The sequence below is a fragment of the Engystomops pustulosus genome, chromosome 8 (genome assembly GCF_040894005.1).
Source record: "Engystomops pustulosus chromosome 8, aEngPut4.maternal, whole genome shotgun sequence".
Lineage (NCBI taxonomy): Eukaryota > Metazoa > Chordata > Amphibia > Anura > Leptodactylidae > Engystomops > Engystomops pustulosus.
In genome coordinates, this window is record NC_092418.1 from 113,248,315 (window position 1) to 113,268,793 (window position 20,479).

The window sequence follows — 20,479 nt, forward strand, 5'->3', positions numbered from 1 at the left end:
CCTCTGGTCACTGTACATTTCTTCACTGACCCTATTAGTCCCCGTTTAATATTCATTAGGTTTTCATTCTTTCATTTGTATCTTCAGCTCTAAATACTATTTCTGGGTCTTGTGTCCTCTGTTCATACATGACATTACTTATCCTGTATTATACCCCAGAGCTGCACTCACTATTCTGCTGCTGGTGCAGTCACTGTGTACATACATGACATTACTTATCCTGTACTGATCCTGAGTTACATCCTGTATTATACCCCAGAGCTGCACTCACTATTCTGCTGCTGGTGCAGTCACTGTGTACATACATGACATTACTTATCCTGTACTGATCCTGAGTTACATCCTGTATTATACTCCAGAGCTGCACTCACTATTCTGCTGCTGGTGCAGTCACTGTGTACATACATGACATTACTTATCCTGTATTATACCCCAGAGCTGCACTCACTATTCTGCTGCTGGTGCAGTCACTGTGTACATACATGACATTACTTATCCTGTACTGATCCTGAGTTACATCCTGTATTATACTCCAGAGCTGCACTCACTATTCTGCTGCTGGTGCAGTCACTGTGTACATACATGACATTACTTATCCTGTATTATACCCCAGAGCTGCACTCACTATTCTGCTGCTGGTGCAGTCACTGTGTACATACATGACATTACTTATCCTGTACTGATCCTGAGTTACATCCTGTATTATACTCCAGAGCTGCACTCACTATTCTGCTGCTGGTGCAGTCACTGTGTACATACATGACATTACTTATCCTGTATTATACCCCAGAGCTGCACTCACTATTCTGCTGCTGGTGCAGTCACTGTGTACATACATGACATTACTTATCCTGTACTGATCCTGAGTTACATCCTGTATTATACCCCGGAGCTGCAGTCACTATTCTGCTGCTGGTGCAGTCACTGTGTACATACATGACATTACTTATCCTGTACTGATCCTGAGTTACATCCTGTATTATACCCCAGAGCAGCACTCACTATTCTGCTGCTGGTGCAGTCACTGTGTACATACATGACATTACTTATCCTGTACTGATCCTGAGTTACATCCTGTATTATACCCCAGAGCTGCACTCACTATTCTGCTGCTGGTGCAGTCACTGTGTACATACATGACATTACTTATCCTGTACTGATCCTGAGTTACATCCTGTAGATCTTTTATTTTATATAAAAGTAAAAAAAAACAACTATACAAACCAAACATAATATACAATATATACAATCTTACCTGCTGGTCCAGCCACATTCACTCCTAGCAAAACAATAACTTACAATACACCGAAATGAATAACACCAAATACCACAACCCCCACCCAACCGATTGTCACATCCTCAACCAAACCAATAAACAATAAGACAAGCCACACCCACAAATAAACATAAATGACTATAAATATACATAAACCCACCCCACACCCTCTAATAACAAACCACCCCACACAGATCACACCCCACACCCGTTTTTTTTTTTTTTTTTTTTTTTAATATATAATACATAATACACACATCACTACACTAAACTAAATCCCTCGCCCGCACCCTCCCCTTCCCCCCAGACACTGGTCTAACGTCCAAAGTTTGCGTTAAGTAGTCCAGACCAGTGCCCAGGGTCGTTCATAAGTCCCACCACCATCACCCCCCTCCCAACCTAACACTATGTCCCAAACCCCACTATATACAATATATACAATATATACAGTATTTACAACATAACATAAAGAAAACAGAATACAAATAAAACCTGAACAACATAAATACAAACCACATAAAGCCCAGGTTCGGTGCCTGCAAGCCGCTACATCACTATATGCTCAGATACAAAACAAAAATCTACTGTGCAGCATCAGCCCAACACCAGGAGCGGAGATGACAGACTAAGGGACACTAAAGGAGAACCCCCTCCAAAGGAGAGAGGCCCTCCCCGTGCCCAGCCTCTCATACTCCAGAGAGCGCACCTTCACCAGGTCACCCAGAATGTTCCTAACCACCTCATCCACCGGGAGGATTTTACGCTGCGTCGATACTAAGCACCGTGCGTTCCACGTGTGGTACCTGACCACTAGACTAACTAGGAATAACGTGCAGCGGTCCCGGCCACCCAGGCCTCTGAATGCTCCATAGGCCCACTCCGCATAGGAGAGACCGGCCAACCCGGGCCAATGGATGGAAGCGCCCACCCGGTTGTACACCTCTGTGTTAAAGGGGCACTGAAGCAGGAAGTGGTCCATGCTCTCCAGCAGGCCACCGCACTCCTCCCGGGGACAACCCCTTTCCTCAGAGCTCCTACACTTCAGATTGTCCCTCACACACAGCTTTCCATGGAAGCAGCGCCAAGTCACGTCCCAAAACTTCAAGGGGATCCTGATGGAATTCAATAAACTCAAACCCACCCCCAGATCCCGACTTGGGCAATCCCTGAGGGCCAGAGGCTTCTGGAAATGGGTCAACAGAACCCTTTTGTCAAGGAGTTTCCTCGACATGGTCCTGATCTCCCACATTCCCAGACCCCACCGGCGAATCACCTTCAGAACCGGGGTAGCGTAAGCCGGAAGATGCCCATGCGGTGTACGGAGATCCTTCACTCGCCCTCCTGTCTCCCATTCCTGGAAGAAAGGCCGAAACCATCCCCTGCAGGAGTATACCCACGGAGGAGCCCTCTCTTTCCAGAGGTTTGCTACATTGATCTTAAGAAAGGTATTCACTAGGAACACCACAGGGTTGACCATACACAACCCTCCTTGTCTCCTCGTGCGGTAAGTAACCTCCCTCTTGATAAGATTCAGCCTATTCCCCCATAACAGTTGGAAGAACAGACTGTAGACCCCAGTCCAGAGGGGTTCTGGCAACATGCACACACTGCCCAGATAAATCAGTAACGGGAGCAGGTAAGTTTTAATCAGGTTAACCCTTTCTCTGAGGGTCAAAGACCAACCCTTCCACTGGTCCACCTTCTGAGCGGCGATCTTAAGCCTGCCGTCCCAGTTTTGCATGGGGTAATCCCCCTGGCCAAATTCGATGCCGAGAACTTTGGCAGAGTCCTGGGGCCCTGGAAGAGTGTCCGGGAGATCAAAGCCTGGACCTCCCTCTCCCAGCCAGAGACTCTCACACTTATCCCGGTTGATCTTGGACCCAGAAGCCTCTGAGTAGCGGTCAACCTCTGACATCACCCATTGCGCCTCCCCTCCCGAGGACACGAAAACGGTGACATCATCGGCATACGCTACCACTCTAAGAGTGGCTTCCGGTGCTGCCCGATCCATCCCGACTCCCACCAACGGCCCACGATCAACCCTCCTAAGGAATGGGTCAATCGCGAACACGTATAAAAGTGGGCTCAGAGGACAACCCTGGCGAACACCAGACCCGACCTCAAAAGAGCGGCCAAACCAACCATTCACAAGCGGGAAACTCTCTGCCCCTGTGTACAAAACTTTCAGCCAATTGACAAACTCCCCCAGCAGGCCATACCTCAGAAGGACAGACCAGAGGTACTCGTGGTTAACCCGATCAAACGCTTTTGCCTGATCCAAGGACAGCAAGTACCCCTTCCAGTTACCAGCCCTGCCCTGCTCCACTGCCTCCCGGACACAAAGCACAGCACTAAATGTACTGCGGCCTGGAACAGAGCAGTGCTGGGTCCCCGAAAGGAGCCGGGGCGCAAACTGCACCAGCCGATTAAACAGCACCTTTGCCATAACCTTTCTGTCCGTATTGAGAAGCGCTATGGGACGCCAGTTCTCAATACGAGATCGGTCCTTACCCTTTGACAGGATGATCAGGGCAGACCTCCTCATTGACTTCGGCAGAGCGCCCGAGGAAAGACACTCATTGAATACCTCAGTCAAGAGGGGAACCAAGGCGTCCTTAAAGGTCTTATAAAACTCAGATGTTAAGCCATCCGGACCTGGCGATTTCTTGAGGGCGAGCCCTTCAATCGCCCGGCTGACTTCCTCTTCCCTGATCATCTCTGTCAAAACATCAAGAGAGGGGTCTACTCCTGGCTCAGGGACAGTTTCAGCCAGGAAAACCGACATCACATCCCGATCTAGATCCTTCCTGCCCAAGAGGTGCGAGTAGAAGGATCTGACGACCTCCAGAATCCCTGATCTGGACCTTTTCAGGGATCCCGTACTGTCAACCAGTCCTGTGACAACTTTACCATTCACTGACATCTTGCAGTTTCTGTAAGGGTCGGGCGAGCGGTATTTCCCGTAATCCCTCTCAAAAACCAAAGATGCGTGTCTATCGTACTGACACCTCTTCAGCAAAGATTTCACTCTGGAGATGTCCTCACGACTACCTCCAGTCGAGACGAGATGCTCGAGTTTCCTCCTCAGGCCCTGATACAGGCGGTACCTGTCCAGGCTCCTGAGGCTCGAGAGCTGGCGGAAGAATCTCGCCACCCTTTTCTTGAGCATCTCCCACCACTCTGACTTACTGCTACTAAGGCCCAGCAATGGTACCTGGCTCTGAAGAAAGTCCTCAAAGGATTGTCTGATCTCCGCTTCTTCCAGGAGAGACGAATTGAGCTTCCAGTAGCCTCTTCCCATCCGGGGGGTCTCTGTAACATTCAGAGAAAACAAAATTAAACAGTGGTCGGAGAACTCCACCTCAACAACGGACACTGCTGAAGAAATGGCTTCCTCCTTTAAATAAAACCTGTCTATTCTAGACCTGCAGCTACCCCTATAATAGGTGAACCCCGCGTGGCCTGGGGTGTGCCGGATGTGGACATCCACCAGGCGAGCCTCACTAGCTATGCTATTAAGAGCGACGCTATCATAAGTCAGCTTGTCTCTGGAACCTCCCCTATCCTGGGACCTCGTGACAGCATTGAAGTCCCCTCCAAAGACCACCTGCCGACTTGTAAAAAGGTAGGGCTTGATCCTCATAAAGAGACACTTCCTGTCCCACTTGGACTGGGGACCATAGATGTTAATTAGGCGAAGTTCTTGTCCCTTCATGAGGACATCCAGGATCAGGCACCTCCCCATTTCTAACTCAATAACTCGTCGGCATTCTACCGGCGCGGTAAAAAGGACCGCCACTCCGCTATACGGCTCGGCCGCAAGAGACCAATAGGAAGGCCCGTGTCTCCATTCCCTCTTAGCTTTAAACACGGCCGCCAAATCTGGCAGCCTGGTCTCCTGCAAAAATAAAATGTCGGCTTCAACACGGCCGAGAAAATCAAAGGCCGCAAATCTAGCCGCATCAGACTTAATGCTGGCGACATTAATGGACGCCAGCGTCAACGGAGTGGGTGCCGCCATCATGAGTGATTGAGTTAGACGGCTTTCTTTTTACCCATCTTACCACCACCCTCGGGAAATGAACACCCCCTTTTTAGAGATATTGTGGTGTCCATCTCCCGCACCTCCGATGCTTCAGGGGCAGATCCAGGACCTGCCCCCTCATCCTCGTCTCCAGACTCTGGGCCAGTCTCCCCTCCTGAGGACCCTGACTCCCCAGGGGGAGACTCGGCACCCCCTGCAGGCTCCGCCACCTCTGGCCCTTCACCCTCAGCCCCTCCATCAGCAGGAGAGGCTCCATCCAGGGCCAGGAATCGATTTGAAAGTTCGACCAGCGGGGGGTCGGTTGCTCCTTCCTTGGGTACCTTAGTCAGGGTGGGAGAAGATCTTACACCTCCCTTCTTTTTACCCTTTTTCTTCTTTTTGGCGCCACGCTTACGCTTTTCCTCTAGCCACGCCCTATTATCCTCATCCATACTCTCATAATGGGAGGAGTCTGAGGACGTGGCACCTTCCTCTCTCTCGATCCTCCTGACCTCCTCATCCAGTACATTATCCCCTGGGGCCTCAGCGACAGGTGAGGTCTCCAGGAGAGCGCCAGAGGTCTTCCCAGCGGCCCGAGACTCCCCCCGCTCTCTCTCCTGTTGACGCTTCTCTAGACGCCTTAGTTGGGCAGGCGTCTTTTTCCTGTCTTTCTTCCCTGGCCCCTCCATTCCTCCGCCTCTGCTAGTCCCCTCCCCAGCAGATTCAGCCTCATGGCTTTCATCCGCTGAGGCTGAGCCTGCATTAGCGAAGGAAAGAGGACAACGACTGTACGGGTGACCGAGATCACGACACAGGTTACACCTAATCTGCCCTGTACAGGATGCAGCGAGATGGCCGACACCCCCACACAACGCACACTTCTGCACGGTGCAGTTTGCGCTGAAATGTGTGGGGTCACCGCACCTGTGACACAGCTTAGGCTGCCCCCGGTAGAAGATCAGGATCCGATCCCTCCCCAGGAAGGCTGATGAAGGGATGTGGGCGACTGAGTTACCTGAACGCCTCAACTCCAGGCCCCTGACCAGATACCATACTCGTCACGATTTTTCTCGGGTACTCCGAGTACCTCTCCATAACGATTCATCCAGGTCATGATGTCAAAGCAAGATAGTGATTCGTTACGGAATGGAACCCTACTTCCCCCAGCAGCGACACTGGCATAGCTCTTAATAGGGGCCGCCACTGGGGGAGCAACCGGACCCCTGCACCCACCACATTAACACTACCCACCTGCATGTTAAACTCAGCCACGCCACTCACACCACCAGTCACTCCATCACTCACCCCCAAAGCTGGAAAAGATTCAGCACCACTCACACCATTCACATTATCCACCACAACATTACTGACTCCACTCACACTGGCTGGACCAGCAACAACATTAGGGGACATGACCACCTCCGCATCTTCAGGCACAAGGGACGGGGGTCCCCTCGCAGAGCATCGCCAGAGGGGACCCCGACTTGTGTCACACTTGTGCCCTCCGCATCATCGGTAGCAGATGTTATTTTACTTTTCTTAGGGGAAGGTAAGAGTCGCCGCTGATCTTTGGCCGGTGTGAGGCGCCGCTGATCCCCACCTTCCTCAGCACTCGTCTGCAGACTATCTCCAATACCGACACAAAACAGGACTTTAGGTTTAGGTTTGGGAGGTTTGGAGCCCTCAGCCTCAGCGACCCCTCCACGCTGCCGCCGCCCCATAACCAAGTGATCAGCGGCAACAGCATGAAGAGGCGCCGAGGCACCGGAAGCTGCCACCAGTGCCGGGCTATCCCCCCCTCCCACTGGGGGACGCACCACAGCACTGGATTTCGATGGTATCGCCACTGCCGAGCCGCCCTGACTGTCCGGCCTTGCGGCCGATGCCTCCCCTGCTCCCCCACTGTTACCACAAGCAGAGACGGAGCCCATCGCCACATCAGATGTCACACCTGTAATCTCCCCGCTCCCTGGCACTGAGTCCACTGCAGGACCCGTGCTGGGCTGGGTAACGGGGCTCGCACAGTGAGCTGACCCTGCGGCCGACTCGGGTTTTACGGGGAGGGGGCTGTAGACTAGACTCACCACTTCCACGGATTTGGTCTTCTTCTTTCGTGGTTTGCTGCCCCCCGGTGCATCCTCCGGCAGATCGTCTCCAAAAGTAAAGTCCTGGAGGTGCACAGGGGACTCGAGCCGTCTGATCTCCTCCATCAGCGCCCCTCCCTGGTGGCTGTCACTATCCTCACCCGGGCCAGCAGAACCGCAGCCAGATGACATAGCCGCTTGTCCTGCAGGGGGCCCACTGTACGGCACCGGGCTTTCCTCCTCCGTCTGACTCTCAGGCTGAAGCCCCATCAGCCGCCTCTGCTTCTCCTCCTCCATCTCCCGGAACCGCTCATCATTAAGAATTTTTTCTTTAAACGGACCGCTCCTCTCTAGCAGGTAAGCCTTCCTCTCCTCCAAGGCCTGGATGTCAGTCTGGAGCCTGGATATCTCTGCCAGAATCTGCTCCTTCCTCCTCTTCTGGGCAGAGCTTGCCCTGGCATGGGCGCACCTGAGCTCCTCCCGCAGTCTCCTCACCGTCTTGCTGGCTTCTTCGTACTCAGAGAGGTGGCCCAGAGCCCGGGAGGCATAGCTGGAAATAGACTCCCGGGTCCTCAGCATTCCCCAGCCCTCTTCACTGAGGTCAGCCTCACCTCCCTGAGCACTCAGCTTTCCCGCAGTATCCAGCTTTTCCTTGGTACCCAGCTTTCCCGAGGTATCCAGTTTTCCTGGGGTTTTGGCGCTTTTTGAAGCCTTAGCTGGCCTGGGGGTACTTGGAGCAGCATTGCTGCTGTTCCTTGCAGATCTTCTCACCCCCAAGGCTTCCGCAGCGCTGGCCGGTTCCTGGCTACCCCTGCCTCCCGCCGGCCTAGACCGGGAAGCAGGAGCCTGGGACTTGCTGCCCTGGCTCATGCTTGGAAACCCACTCCCTCCCTGGGAGAGGAGAGAGCAGGCCCCAGGTGGAGGTGGTTTTCCCTGGAGCTCAGGAGCAGCAGCAGCACACAGCCTCTCACAGCAACAGACTGCTAACGAGCTGACGAGCAACACCAGAGATGCACTCACTATCTGCTGCTGGTGCAGTCACTGTGTACATACATGACATTACTTATCCTGTACTGATCCTGAATTACATCCTGTATTATACTCCAGAGCTGCACTCACTATTCTGCTGCTGGTGCAGTCACTGTGTACATACATGACATTACTTATCCTGTACTGATCCTGAGTTACATCCTGTATTATACCCCAGAGCTGCACTCACTATTCTGCTGCTGGTGCAGTCACTGTGTACATACATGGCATTACTTTTCCTGTACTGATCCTGAGTTACATCCTGTGTTATACCCCAGAGCTGCACTCACTATTCTGCTGCTGGTGCAGTCACTGTGTACATACATGACATTACTTATCCTGTACTGATCCTGAGTTACATCCTGTGTTATACCCCAGAGCTGCACTCACTATTCTGCTGCTGGTGCAGTCACTGTGTACATACATGACATTACTTATCCTGTACTGATCCTGAGTTACTTCCTGTATTATACTCCAGAGCTGCACTCACTATTCTGCTGCTGGTGCAGTCACTGTGTACATACATGACTTTACTTATTCTGTACTGATCCTGAGTTACATCCTGTATTATACCCCAGAGCTGCACTCACTATTCTGCTGCTGGAGCAGTCACTGTGTACATACATGGCATTACTTATCCTGTACTGATCCTGAGTTACATCCTGTATTATACTCCAGAGCTGCACTCACTATTCTGCTGCTGGTGCAGTCACTGTGTACATACATGACATTACTTATTCTGTACTGATCCTGAGTTACATCCTGTATTATACCCCAGAGCTGCACTCACTATTCTGCTGCTGGAGCAGTCACTGTGTACATACATGACATTACTTATCCTGTACTGATCCTGAGTTACATCCTGTATTATATCCCAGAGCTGCACTCACTATTCTGCTGCTGGTGCAGTCACTGTGTACATGACATTACTTATCCTATACTGATCCTGAGTTACATCCTGTATTATACTCCAGAGCTACACTCACTATTCTGCTGCTGGTGTAGTCACTGTGTACATACATGACATTACTTATCCCGTACTGATCCTGAGTTACATCCTGTATTATACCCCAGAGTTGCACTCACTATTCTGCTGCTGGTGCAGTCACTGTGTACATACATGACATTACTTATCCTGTACTGATCCTGAGTTACATCCTGTATTATACTCCAGAGCTGCACTCACTATTCTGCTGCTGGTGTAGTCACTAAGTACATACATGACATTACTTATCCTGTACTGATCCTGAGTTACATCCTGTATTATACCCCAGAGCTGCACTCACTATTCTGCTGGTGCAGTCACTGTGTACATACATGACATTACTTATCCTGTACTGATCCTGAGTTACATCCTGTATTATACCCCAGAGCAGCACTCACTATTCTGCTGCTGGTGCAGTCACTGTGTACTTACATGACATTACTTATCCTGTACTGATCCTGAGTTACATCCTGTATTATACTCCACAGCTGCACTCACTATTCTGCTGCTGGTGCAGTCACTGTGTACATACATGACATTACTTATCCTGTACTGATCCCGAGTTACATCCTGTATTATACCCCAGAGCTGCACTCACTATTCTGCTGCTGGTGCAGTCACTGTGTACATACATGACATTACTTATCCTGTACTGATCCTGAGTTACATCCTGTATTATACCCCAGAGCTGCACTCACTATTCTGCTGCTGGTGCAGTCACTGTGTACATACATGACATTACTTATCCTGAGCTACATCCTGTATTATTCTCCACAGCTGCACTCACTATTCTGCTTTGTTTCAGAACTCCCAGATTTCCCAGCGTTTATATAATCGTATGTTTTATCATTGTGTTTTAAATACAATCCTCTATTGCAATTGTGTATCTTTGTGTACCTTCACCCCTCAGCATCCTATACCTGCTCAGCTGAACACTTTGGATGCGTTTTATGAAAAAGCTTAACGACTGTTTTCCATTGGAGAAAGCGTTTACGGCACCTTGGGGCTGTATATGATGTAACTCTGATGATTAGGATTGTGAACATTACAGAACACATTTTTTTAAAGTTAGACAACTTTTATATAATTTTCTTGTCCTTCTATTTGGTCATTTTCTGTTGTGTTGCTATCCTTTGTCTCAGTCCTTTGCTTGTTTCTTTTCGCTCTTATCACTGTGAATCTCCTTCCTTTATTTTTCCATTTGATTTATTATTTTTATTGTATGTTATCAGTTCCCTTTCTCACGTGTTATGTTGTCACTCTCCTGTTGATGTCCCTCTATGCTGAGGACACTCGTATGTTATATTTCTCATAGGCCTCTCTGTCAATCATCTCGCTCTCTGCTCTCCTCTGTTTAGCTTCTTCTTTTTTTTTTGGGTTATTTTACATACTGCTGTTTTTTTCCTTTATATGATTTCTAGTCCTCAGTGTTGAATGTGTAGCTGCTGCTCAATCCTGACGTTTCTCTGTTGCTATTTTAGGGCTTCTTTCATCTGCTCTGTTACTGTGCTCTCTCCAACATCTTCCCTCTTACTGAGGTCTCTTCATTATTTGACCTCTTGTCAGGCTCTCTAACTCTGTAGATCCATTGTTGGGTCCTCTCCGTCATCAGATTCGTTTTTGGGCTTCCTCCGTTGTCATTTCAGTGTCTCTTGTCCTGCGGAGCGCTCTTTAATCTCTGCTGATTCGTCAGGCTGTCTCCAATGTTCTGAAGCGTGTGCTCTCTCCATGATTAGATGATTGTTGGGTTCTCTCCATTTTGCACTATTTTTGGTCTTTCCTTCACCTGCTCTCTTGTTGCTCCTACATTCTCCTATGATGTTGGGCGGTTTTTATCTTCTACACTTTCTCTCTTCTACCTCCACTCTCTTATCAGGTTCTCTCATCCCCCCTCTATCTTAGTGGGCACTCTACTTTCCTTTTTAGACTCTCTTTTGTACATTGTAGTATTTATGTGTCTGTCTTTGGACCAGTGCAGAGTAATCACTGGCACATTTTCCGGGCTCCCTTCCTCATCCGCTCTCTTGTTGGGCTCTCTTCCTCATCCGCTCTCTTGTTGGGCTCTCTTCCTCACTCGCTCTCTTCTTGGGCACTCTTCCTCACTCGCTCACTTCTTGGGCTCTCTTCCTCACTCGCTCTCTTCGTGGACTCCCTTCCTCATCTGCTCTCTTGTTGGGCTCTCTTCCTCACTCGCTCTCTTGTTGGGCTCCCTTCCTCACTCGCTCTCTTGTTGGGCTCCCTTCCTCACCCGCTCTCTTGTTGGGCTCCCTTCCTCACCCGCTCTCTTGTTGGGCTCCCTCCCTCGCCCGCTCTCTTGTTGGGCTCCCTCCCTTGCCCGCTCTATTGTTTGGCTCTCTTCCTCACCCGCTCTCTTGTTGGGCTCCCTTCCTCACCCGCTCTCTTGTTTTGCTCTCTTCCTCACCCGCTCTCTTGTTGGGCTCCCTTCCTCACCCGCTCTCTTATTGGGCTCCCTTCCTCACCCGCTCTCTTATTGGGCTCCCTTCCTCACCCGCTCTCTTATTGGGCTCCCTTCCTCACCCGCTCTCTTGTTGGGCTCCCTTCCTCACCCGCTCTCTTGTTGGGCTCCCTTCCTCACCCGCTCTCTTGTTGGGCTCCCTTCCTCACCCGCTCTCTTGTTGGGCTCCCTTCCTCACTCGCTCTCTTGTTGGGCTCCCTTCCTCACTCGCTCTCTTGTTGGGCTCCATTCCTCACCCGCTCTCTTGTTGGGCTCCCTTCCTCGCCCGCTCTCATGTTGGGCTCCCTCCCTTGCCCGCTCTATTGTTTGGCTCTCTTCCTCACCCGCTCTCTTGTTGGGCTCCCTTCCTCACCCGCTCTCTTGTTTGGCTCTCTTCCTCACCCGCTCTCTTGTTTGGCTCTCTTCCTCACCCGCTCTCTTGTTGGGCTCCCTTCCTCACCTGCTCTCTTGTTTGGCTCTCTTCCTCACATGCTCTCTTGTTGGGCTCCCTTCCTCACCCGCTCTCTTGTTGGGCTCCCTTCCTCACCCGCTCTCTTGTTGGGCTCCCTCCCTTGCCCGCTCTCTTGTTTGGCTCTCTTCCTCATCAGCTCTCTTGTTGGGCTCCCTCCCTTGCCCGCTCTATTGTTTGGCTCTCTTCCTCACCCGCTCTCTTGTTGGGCTCCATTCCTCACCCGCTCTCTTGTTGGGCTCCATTCCTCACCCGCTCTCATGTTGGGCTCCCTCCCTTGCCCGCTCTATTGTTTGGCTCTCTTCCTCACCCGCTCTCTTGTTGGGCTCCCTTCCTCACCTGCTCTCTTGTTGGGTTCTCTTTCTCCCCGCTCTCTTGTTGGGCTTTTTTCCATTTCTGCTCTTTTTGGGCTCAATTAGTCTCCCTTTTTCTATACTTTGCTTCTCCATTCTACCTGTTCGGCTCGCTATCATCGCTGTCAGTTGTTGAGCCCATTCCTTTCTCTCTTTCTTTTAGACGTGATCAGTCACTTCTCTTTTCACCTGGTACGCGATCGTTCACCTGTTCTCTTATTTGGCTCTGTACTTTTACATGTGTTTTTACACCTTGTTCTTGCTCTCTCGCCCTGCGCTCTCTTTTATCTTTGTCCCCCTAACAGTTTGTGCTCTTTTTCACCATTTCGCATTACCATGTCATGTTTAGCTGACCTCCCTGGCTTAGTATCGCTCTCTTTACCTGCTCTTTTACCATTTTCTTTGCTTTTGTGCTCCCTCACCTTGTCCTTTGCCCTCACTTCTCCCTGCATTATTCTCCGCTTATCCTCATTCTCCGATTGCCGTCCTCGCGCTCTCACTCCCCCCCCTCTCCAAACACACTTTTTAATTTCACTTCTCTCTCCAAGCTCTCATATTTTTTATGAGCTCTCTTCACCTCCCCCACCTTTTGCCGCTCTCTCTTCCCCCAGTAAAGTGTTTTCCCTGGTGGCCGCGCGCTCCGTATACAGCATCCCGCATCCATACTCACTGCCCTACATATTGTGCTTCATTGCAGAACATTGTCACAGCTCCACTTGTTTTCCCGTCTATGATGGATTAATGTTCTGTGCCAGCAGGCATACGGACCGCATCTATTTATATAGCAAGGTATGTACACAGCCCGAGCAGATTAGGGAGCTGCTTATTGTCTCCTTGATATCTGAGCACCTCCACTGCCGGCTGGGATTGCAGTTTATTGAATTAAAAAGCCGTATTGTCTCCTGCGCCCTAGAAGAGATTAATGCTGACCTGTGGGAATCTTTGCATCGTCTCTTCTCCACTTCACAAATTGTACCCAAAACGCAGCAAAGGCCATCTATAGGAATCCACATACTGTGCAGGGAGAGGCTCTGCTTAGCAACGTCATTTAATACGAAGCGATTCCAACAATAGTCCTATGACCAAGTTCTGTAATGGAAAGGCTCAGGAGATCATTTATGTCTCCTCTTACCAGTAATAAGGCCTCAGAGACACCGCAGTCAGTGCTTGTAGTTCCTCTACAGGTGCCGAGCCCTAATCCGGTGCAGTATGGATCATCAATTAGGTTTTTGGGGTTTTTTTTCGAAATTTGTCCAGAACCTCCTGTCGGTCGCTTGCCTGACTGGCAGGTTTTTGGATAACAATAGAGATAAACCCAAATTTACCTACCAAAAATGATACCTCTTGTTAGTAGCAGCAGGACTGTGATATATGGATTTATAATCCAGGATTGTAACTTCTCTGAATGCACTGGGGACGTGTCCTCACACTGCTGTGCATTGAACTGTTTTGTCTGCGGCAAAAGAGGTAGCAGCCTTTTTGTTGAATACTGTAGTGGTAACTAATTGTAGAGGGGATTACCTGTGCTGTTGTTCTATTTACAGAATACAGTATTGTAAGAGTATTCCCCAAAGCACACGGAAAAACTACAATCCTGGAATATTAACAATTTTTTTTTTACAATCCTGCTGCCACTAACAACATATGTAAAGGTATGATGACACATCTCTCCAGGGACAATGCCCAACATTGGATGCAGAAAGCGGAGAGCACAGCAGTGTCAGGAATCATCCCCAGTGCAATTGGATAAGCTCCAATCCTAGAATTTAAATCCATATTTCACAGTCCTGCTGCTACTAACAACATAAAAAAAGTATGATGACGCATCTCTCCAGAGACAATATCTAACACTGGATGCAGAAAGTGCAGAGCACAGCAGTGTGAGGAATCATCCCCAGTGCAATTGGAGAAGCTCCAAACCAAGAATTTAAATCCATATTTCACAGTCCTGCTGCTACTAACATCATAGGTAAAGGTATGATTACACATCTATCCAGGGACAATACCTAACACTGGATGCATTCCGCATAGGGGTCCCCTGGCTGGACCCCTAGGTTTCGGCAGGTCCTCTTGTATTGATGCCATATTTCCATTTATGTAAAATGCTGTTGGTTTGGATCATTAGACCAGGCTCAGATATTTAACCCTAATATGGGGGCAAAAAATCTTCCCAGTTATTTGGCCGGCTACTTTATGCTAAGGCATTTTTTTCTTCATTTCCTTTTATTATAATTATTGTTATACTAGAAATGGAATTATTCCCAGGTTTGATCTAACCCTCTATGTAGCATGTCCTCCACGATGGGGAAGTAATAACAAACCTCTTAATCATCTGAAAATCACATTTCGAGAGCCCTAAACCTTGTGTTTATCTCATTAGGATGGAGAGCCCCTTAACTGTAATTTCATTCCTTTGGATATCAAATTGGAAAACTGGGATGATTTACCCGAAGCCATGCAGCAGAAACCGAACCGATCCCTGGTAAGAGAAGTCGTCTGTCAAGTGGGTCAATGTGTCACCCTCTGGAGTTTTATCTACCGACACCAGGAATAAAAGACTGCGGATCTTATTAAAGGGAACCTGTCAGACAAACTATTCCACACTAACTAAACAGATCTTTGAAAACTGCTGAAATACAGCAGTGCAACTATCCCTATATCGTTATTCCCCATGCCTGTAGAGTTACAAACTTTCATAAATTTGACTCCTCATCTATGCAGATTCTTGTAGCTCAGTCGTGCCTCCTGAATGACCAGGGACCTTCTTTATTTTCAGTCGAGTCTCAGGAATTAGAGATACTTTTGCTGTGTGCGACTTTCTGAAGAGAAATTAGCTCCCTCCCTCAGGAATTCTCTATAGCGAATCACACAGCCAGCATCTCTCTTTTATTCCTAAGGTAGGGGGATATAAGGGACAAGTCACTTTGGCTGAAGTGAAATCAGGAAGCTAGAGGCGCGGCTGAGTTGGAAGGGCATGAGTCAACTTTCTGAACGGACTAAGGAAATTTACACGTATGGGAAGGAACAATATAGGGATAGTTGTACTGCTGTATAATAGCAGTTTTCACAGATATGTTTAGTTAGTGTGGGAAAGTTTAGCTGACAGTTTCCCTTTTAAGGTTTATTACATTTTTTTTCTCTGTAGAATCTGATTATTCTGCAGGTGCTGAGCAGTGAGGTGTCAGATGGAAGACATCATGTATGCAGCACACTGCGTCCCGACACCCTGTGCAGATAGATCTGCAATTCCCATATATAAATGACTAAAGCTGAGAAGATCTGACCCCAAAGCAATCAGTATGAGATATCTTCCAGGGAACTTGGCTCTGAGATTATATAGAGCTCTTTAAATATGACAATCCCTTTAAATGAAGTGAACGGTAAAAGGAATCGACCCACCAATTCCTCGGTACTACTGTTCTGACACTTCTTGGGGCAGGACTACCGTTTGTAGTCGGAACTTACCATAACTATATGCGGGAGCACTGACTGACGTGGCCCTTTAATGGAGCCGGATTAGGTACTTTTTAATTCTGTTCCCCTCCTTGCTGTAAGATGATGTTAATGGATGGACCCTCCCCCCCCCCCCCCCCCCCCGCCCAAAAAAAAAAAAAAAAATGGTTGTTAGATCTAGACAGATTATAAAGGGGTTGCCTTTTTGTTGGAAAATCTCTTTAAGTCCCAAATATTGTCTTGATGTGGAGAATATTATGATGAAACAAGCCAGTCTTCCAACACTACTCCACTTCTCGCTCTTGTTCACGTCTACTTCCTGTTCCCCCTTTAATCACAGGAAGTGACTGCTCAGCCAATCCCTGGCTTTAATCACCCGCCCTTTGCGGTGATTGGCTGCTTTCCATTTCCTGTCTGTGACGAGTGGAAGTGGGGACCAATCAGGAAGCTTGTCTCATGCCATATGTTTTGTATGTGCTGTTCCAGGGGAATCTATTTTGGGGAGGGGGGGGGAAGGGGGCAGGAGATGAGGTATCTGGAGCCTTCTGTTTGTGGTTGGGGGGGAGGACAAGTAAAGCCCCCCCTGGTGTCTGGAATCTAGGGGGTCTCTTGTACTTGAGGATACAGTGATGGTACTAAAGACAATGAGGGGAATCTCTAGACCCGACGTGTTCACAGTTTCCATGGTTCCCATATATTATGGTCTGTCTATGGAGAATAAATCTATGCATAGAAAAAACAAATGAGCCCCCCCCCCCCATTCATGGAGACCTATAATGTGCAGATCTGCATTACACAGCCCCCCCCCCCATCCACCGCTGAGACCCCCGAAGCGTTAAATCTACAAGCAAATTATAATTATCCACAATTATATCACAAATCATCATGTTTATAGGCCGCATGGGGCTGTATTCACTCTACTGGGTCATTAGTGCCATAAAGGGGCTCTCCACCTTCGTGTATCTGCAGAAGAGGAGGAATGTCATATCAGGTGTCAGACCATCACTACCATAAACCAGGGACATTGCTCTGGATCCAGGCACCTGAACTGTGGTATCTAAGTGTATTTGTTATCCGTGGCCTCCTTCCTTCTACAATCAACTTTTAAAACTATGCTAATTAGCCCAAAGGGCTCTGGGAGTTTTACCATAGCCTGTCATGCTGTAGCTTCACAGGCTGTTACACTTCCTCTGCTCCGTCAGCACTGCCTTTCTTACTCTGCCTGATGTAATTTCACACAGTGGGAATGTAAGCGCTCCTGTACAGTGCAACAGCCTGTGAAGCTGCAGCTGTAAATGGCCCTAGGAGCCCTTCTGGCTCATTAGCATAATTATAAAAGTTGATGTTAGAAGGAAGAAGGCCACGGATGACAAATATAAGCAGATCCCACAGTCCCTGTGCCTGGATCTATGAGTAATGTCCCTGGTTTATCAGGATGGATTTTCATGGGTTTCCCTTGAAAGTTTAATTGTTCAATTTATAATAATTATTATTATGACTTTGATGATTATAATTGTTATTATAAATTGTGATTATTATTTGTTATGATTATATTTACTATTATTATGATTATTATACAGCACCACCACATGACACATCAGCTGTTGTGTAACAATCATGTCGTGAGTCCAAGAGCTTACAATCTATGAGGAAGCGGGGGGCTCAGAATGTCCAATTCTTGTGGATACTTGTGACGTGACGGATCCTGCAGAAGATTATCACCCTGAGTGCGGCCGCTGCAGCTGTTCTCTACAGAAACCCGCGTCCCCCCGTCCCAGATAAAAGGGGGATTTTCAGTTTTTAGGATTTTGCTGTTTGGTGTCATCCGATCCAACACACATTCCACATCCGCTTGTTACAGTGTATCAGGCACCGGCTCATACCAGCCAATGGGAGCCCACACAGCCGTCACCGCTGGGGTCTCGTGTATCACTATATTCTTGTCACTACGCAAAAAACGTTATCGATTTCCACAATCCATAAACACTCATAAAAATGTCTTGAGTCGTGCAATGTGATACAATACAGACACATGTGCTGCACATTATAAGATACTACAGTACCGTAGCGAATAGGCCACACCCCCTCCCATGGCGCACTTTGATTTATCCCCCTACACCCCCCCTACAGCTGTCCACCGCTAAGGCACATATATCCATAGCGGACCCCCCCCCCCCCCCCCCCCTCAGACTGACTGACTGAAAGAGTGAAGGTGAATCTGCAGCTGCACCTCCCTCCTCTCCCTGCATTTCTTTACTCCCTGCAGCTAAATACAATCTATCAAAATATATAAAAACTCTTCTTCCTGATCCGTCGTCCAAAGGTCCGATTCAGCACTTTTTTTGCCATTTTGCTGCACATCCAAATTTTGATAAAAAGGATCAATGTCTTGTTCTATCCCCAAAATTGCAGCATTGAAAGAATCCACTTGTCCCGTACAAAGTGACACCTTGCAGAAGTCTGATCTTTAAAAAAAAATACATTTTTTTTTAAAGATATTCTAACAAAATTGACAGAAATGTAAAGATCTAAAGAATAGAGCGGCGGTGCCATGTGGAGTCAAAACCGTAAATACGAAGCCCCAAAAAGAAATGGCGCCACTCCGTTATTTTAAAAAAATCGGTTTTACCGCGTTTCAGGTTTTTCTTGCCAGCGACCTGATACATTGTATGGAATATTAAATACTGACAGTGGGAGGAACAATGTATCCCACACATAATAATCCTCATACATCTCTGTATATGCGACAATATGAAAGTTATGGCTTTCGGGGGGAAAAAACGGAACCGCAAAAACATAAAAGGGCGGGATCATTAAGGGGTTAAAGAGTAGGTCCCCTCTCGGTGATGTGGTATCCAAATATTATTGATTTTTTTTTCCTGGAACATTCGAGACCCCCAGACAATCGCCGATCCCCACGGATGTCGCCCTGGCAACCCCCCCCCCCCCCCCATCCCAAGTCTCTGCAGCCCCTTTAAGGCCCCTATAAATATATCTGTGGCAGCAGATTCGGACCAGCGCCGGGAGCGTCTGCTGAGCCTCAAAATAAACTCGGGTTCTGCTCCTTATGCAAAAAAAAAAAAAACCTGACACCTCCGAGTATCTGAGGAGGCAAACGCCAAGGAGCTGCGAGATTTTTCTTCTCATTTGCAGAATTACCAACTGTGATAATTCATCAATATTCATGGCTTAACACTTTCCCTCCTGGCGATTACGCTGCAGCTTGAAAAGTTTTGTCAAAACAACATGCTCTCAGATGTAGCAGAGCTGAGTCAGTGACACGGAGGAGCAGAGTCTGATACACGGGACTGCAGGGGCGGGGAGGCGGGGCGCGCAGAGGTAGTAGGGCGCGCGCAGGTCCAGCGAGGGCGGGCGTGTGCAGGGGCAGGGAGGCTGGGCGGGCGTGTGCAGGGGCAGGGAGGCTGGGCGGGCGTGTGCAGGCCTGGGAGGCTGGGCGCGTGCAGGGGCAGGGAGGCGGGGAGCGCAGAGGTAGTAGGGCACGCGCAGGTCCAGCGAGGGCGCGCGCGCGCAGGGGCAGCGAGGCTGGGCGGGCGTGTGCAGGGGCAGGGAGGCTGGGCGCGTGCAGGGAGGCGGGGAGCGCAGAGGTAGTAGGGCACGCGCAGGTCCAGCGAGGGCGGGCGTGTGCAGGGGCAGGGAGGCTGGGCGCGTGCAGGGAGGCGGGGAGCGCAGAGGTAGTAGGGCACGCGCAGTGGCGGGGAGGCTGGGCGGGCGCGCGCAGTGGCGGGGAGGCTGGGCGGGCGCGCGCAGGGGGGGGGGAGGCTGGGCGGGCGTGTGCAGGCCTGGGAGGCTGGGCGCGTGCAGGGGCAGGGAGTGGGCCGCGCAGAGGTAGTAGGGCGCACGCAGGTCCAGCAAGGGCGGGCGTGTGCAGTGGCAGGGATGCTGGGCACGTGCAGGGGCAGGGATGCTGGGCTTCCCATGGTTCTATTATCTACTCTGGAAAGTTTCTGATATGTAGCAGTGCCCAGTTTGTGGACTATATGCATCCCCTGAGTAATGGAGCAGTAGAGACAAGTTAGTCTGATGTCACCTGGGTCGTTTTTCTGCTGCTGAGCTGTGAAATGTAACTAATATGTGAGAAACAATGGAACCAAGTTTGTCCATTATAACAAAGTTAGGTTTATCCTGTATTGCCCTGCTGGGATTTTTTCAGTGCAGAAAGCTCAGAACACAGCAGTGTGAGGACGTTCCTCCAGTGCTCTTGGAGAAGTTACAACCCCTGAATATAAATCCATATAGGTTAGGACCTGGACAATACCTAACACTGGCTGCAAGGAGCACAGAAGTGTGAGGACACACTACTAATGTACTTGGCAAAGCTACAATCCTGGAA

The 20,479-nt window shown here is 49.2% G+C and overlaps 1 protein-coding gene across 4 annotated transcripts in view; it reads left to right on the forward strand.

Annotated features, from left to right (window-relative positions):
• Positions 1-20,479, forward strand: part of ZRANB3 (zinc finger RANBP2-type containing 3) — a 184,215-nt gene that overhangs the window by 143,671 nt on the left and 20,065 nt on the right. For all 4 annotated transcript variants that reach the window (XM_072122262.1, XM_072122263.1, XM_072122264.1 and 1 more), the window contains exons 15-16: positions 13,373-13,464; positions 15,056-15,157. In XM_072122262.1, the coding sequence (XP_071978363.1) occupies positions 13,373-13,464; positions 15,056-15,157 (194 nt within the window). The remainder of the gene's footprint in view (positions 1-13,372; positions 13,465-15,055; positions 15,158-20,479) is intronic.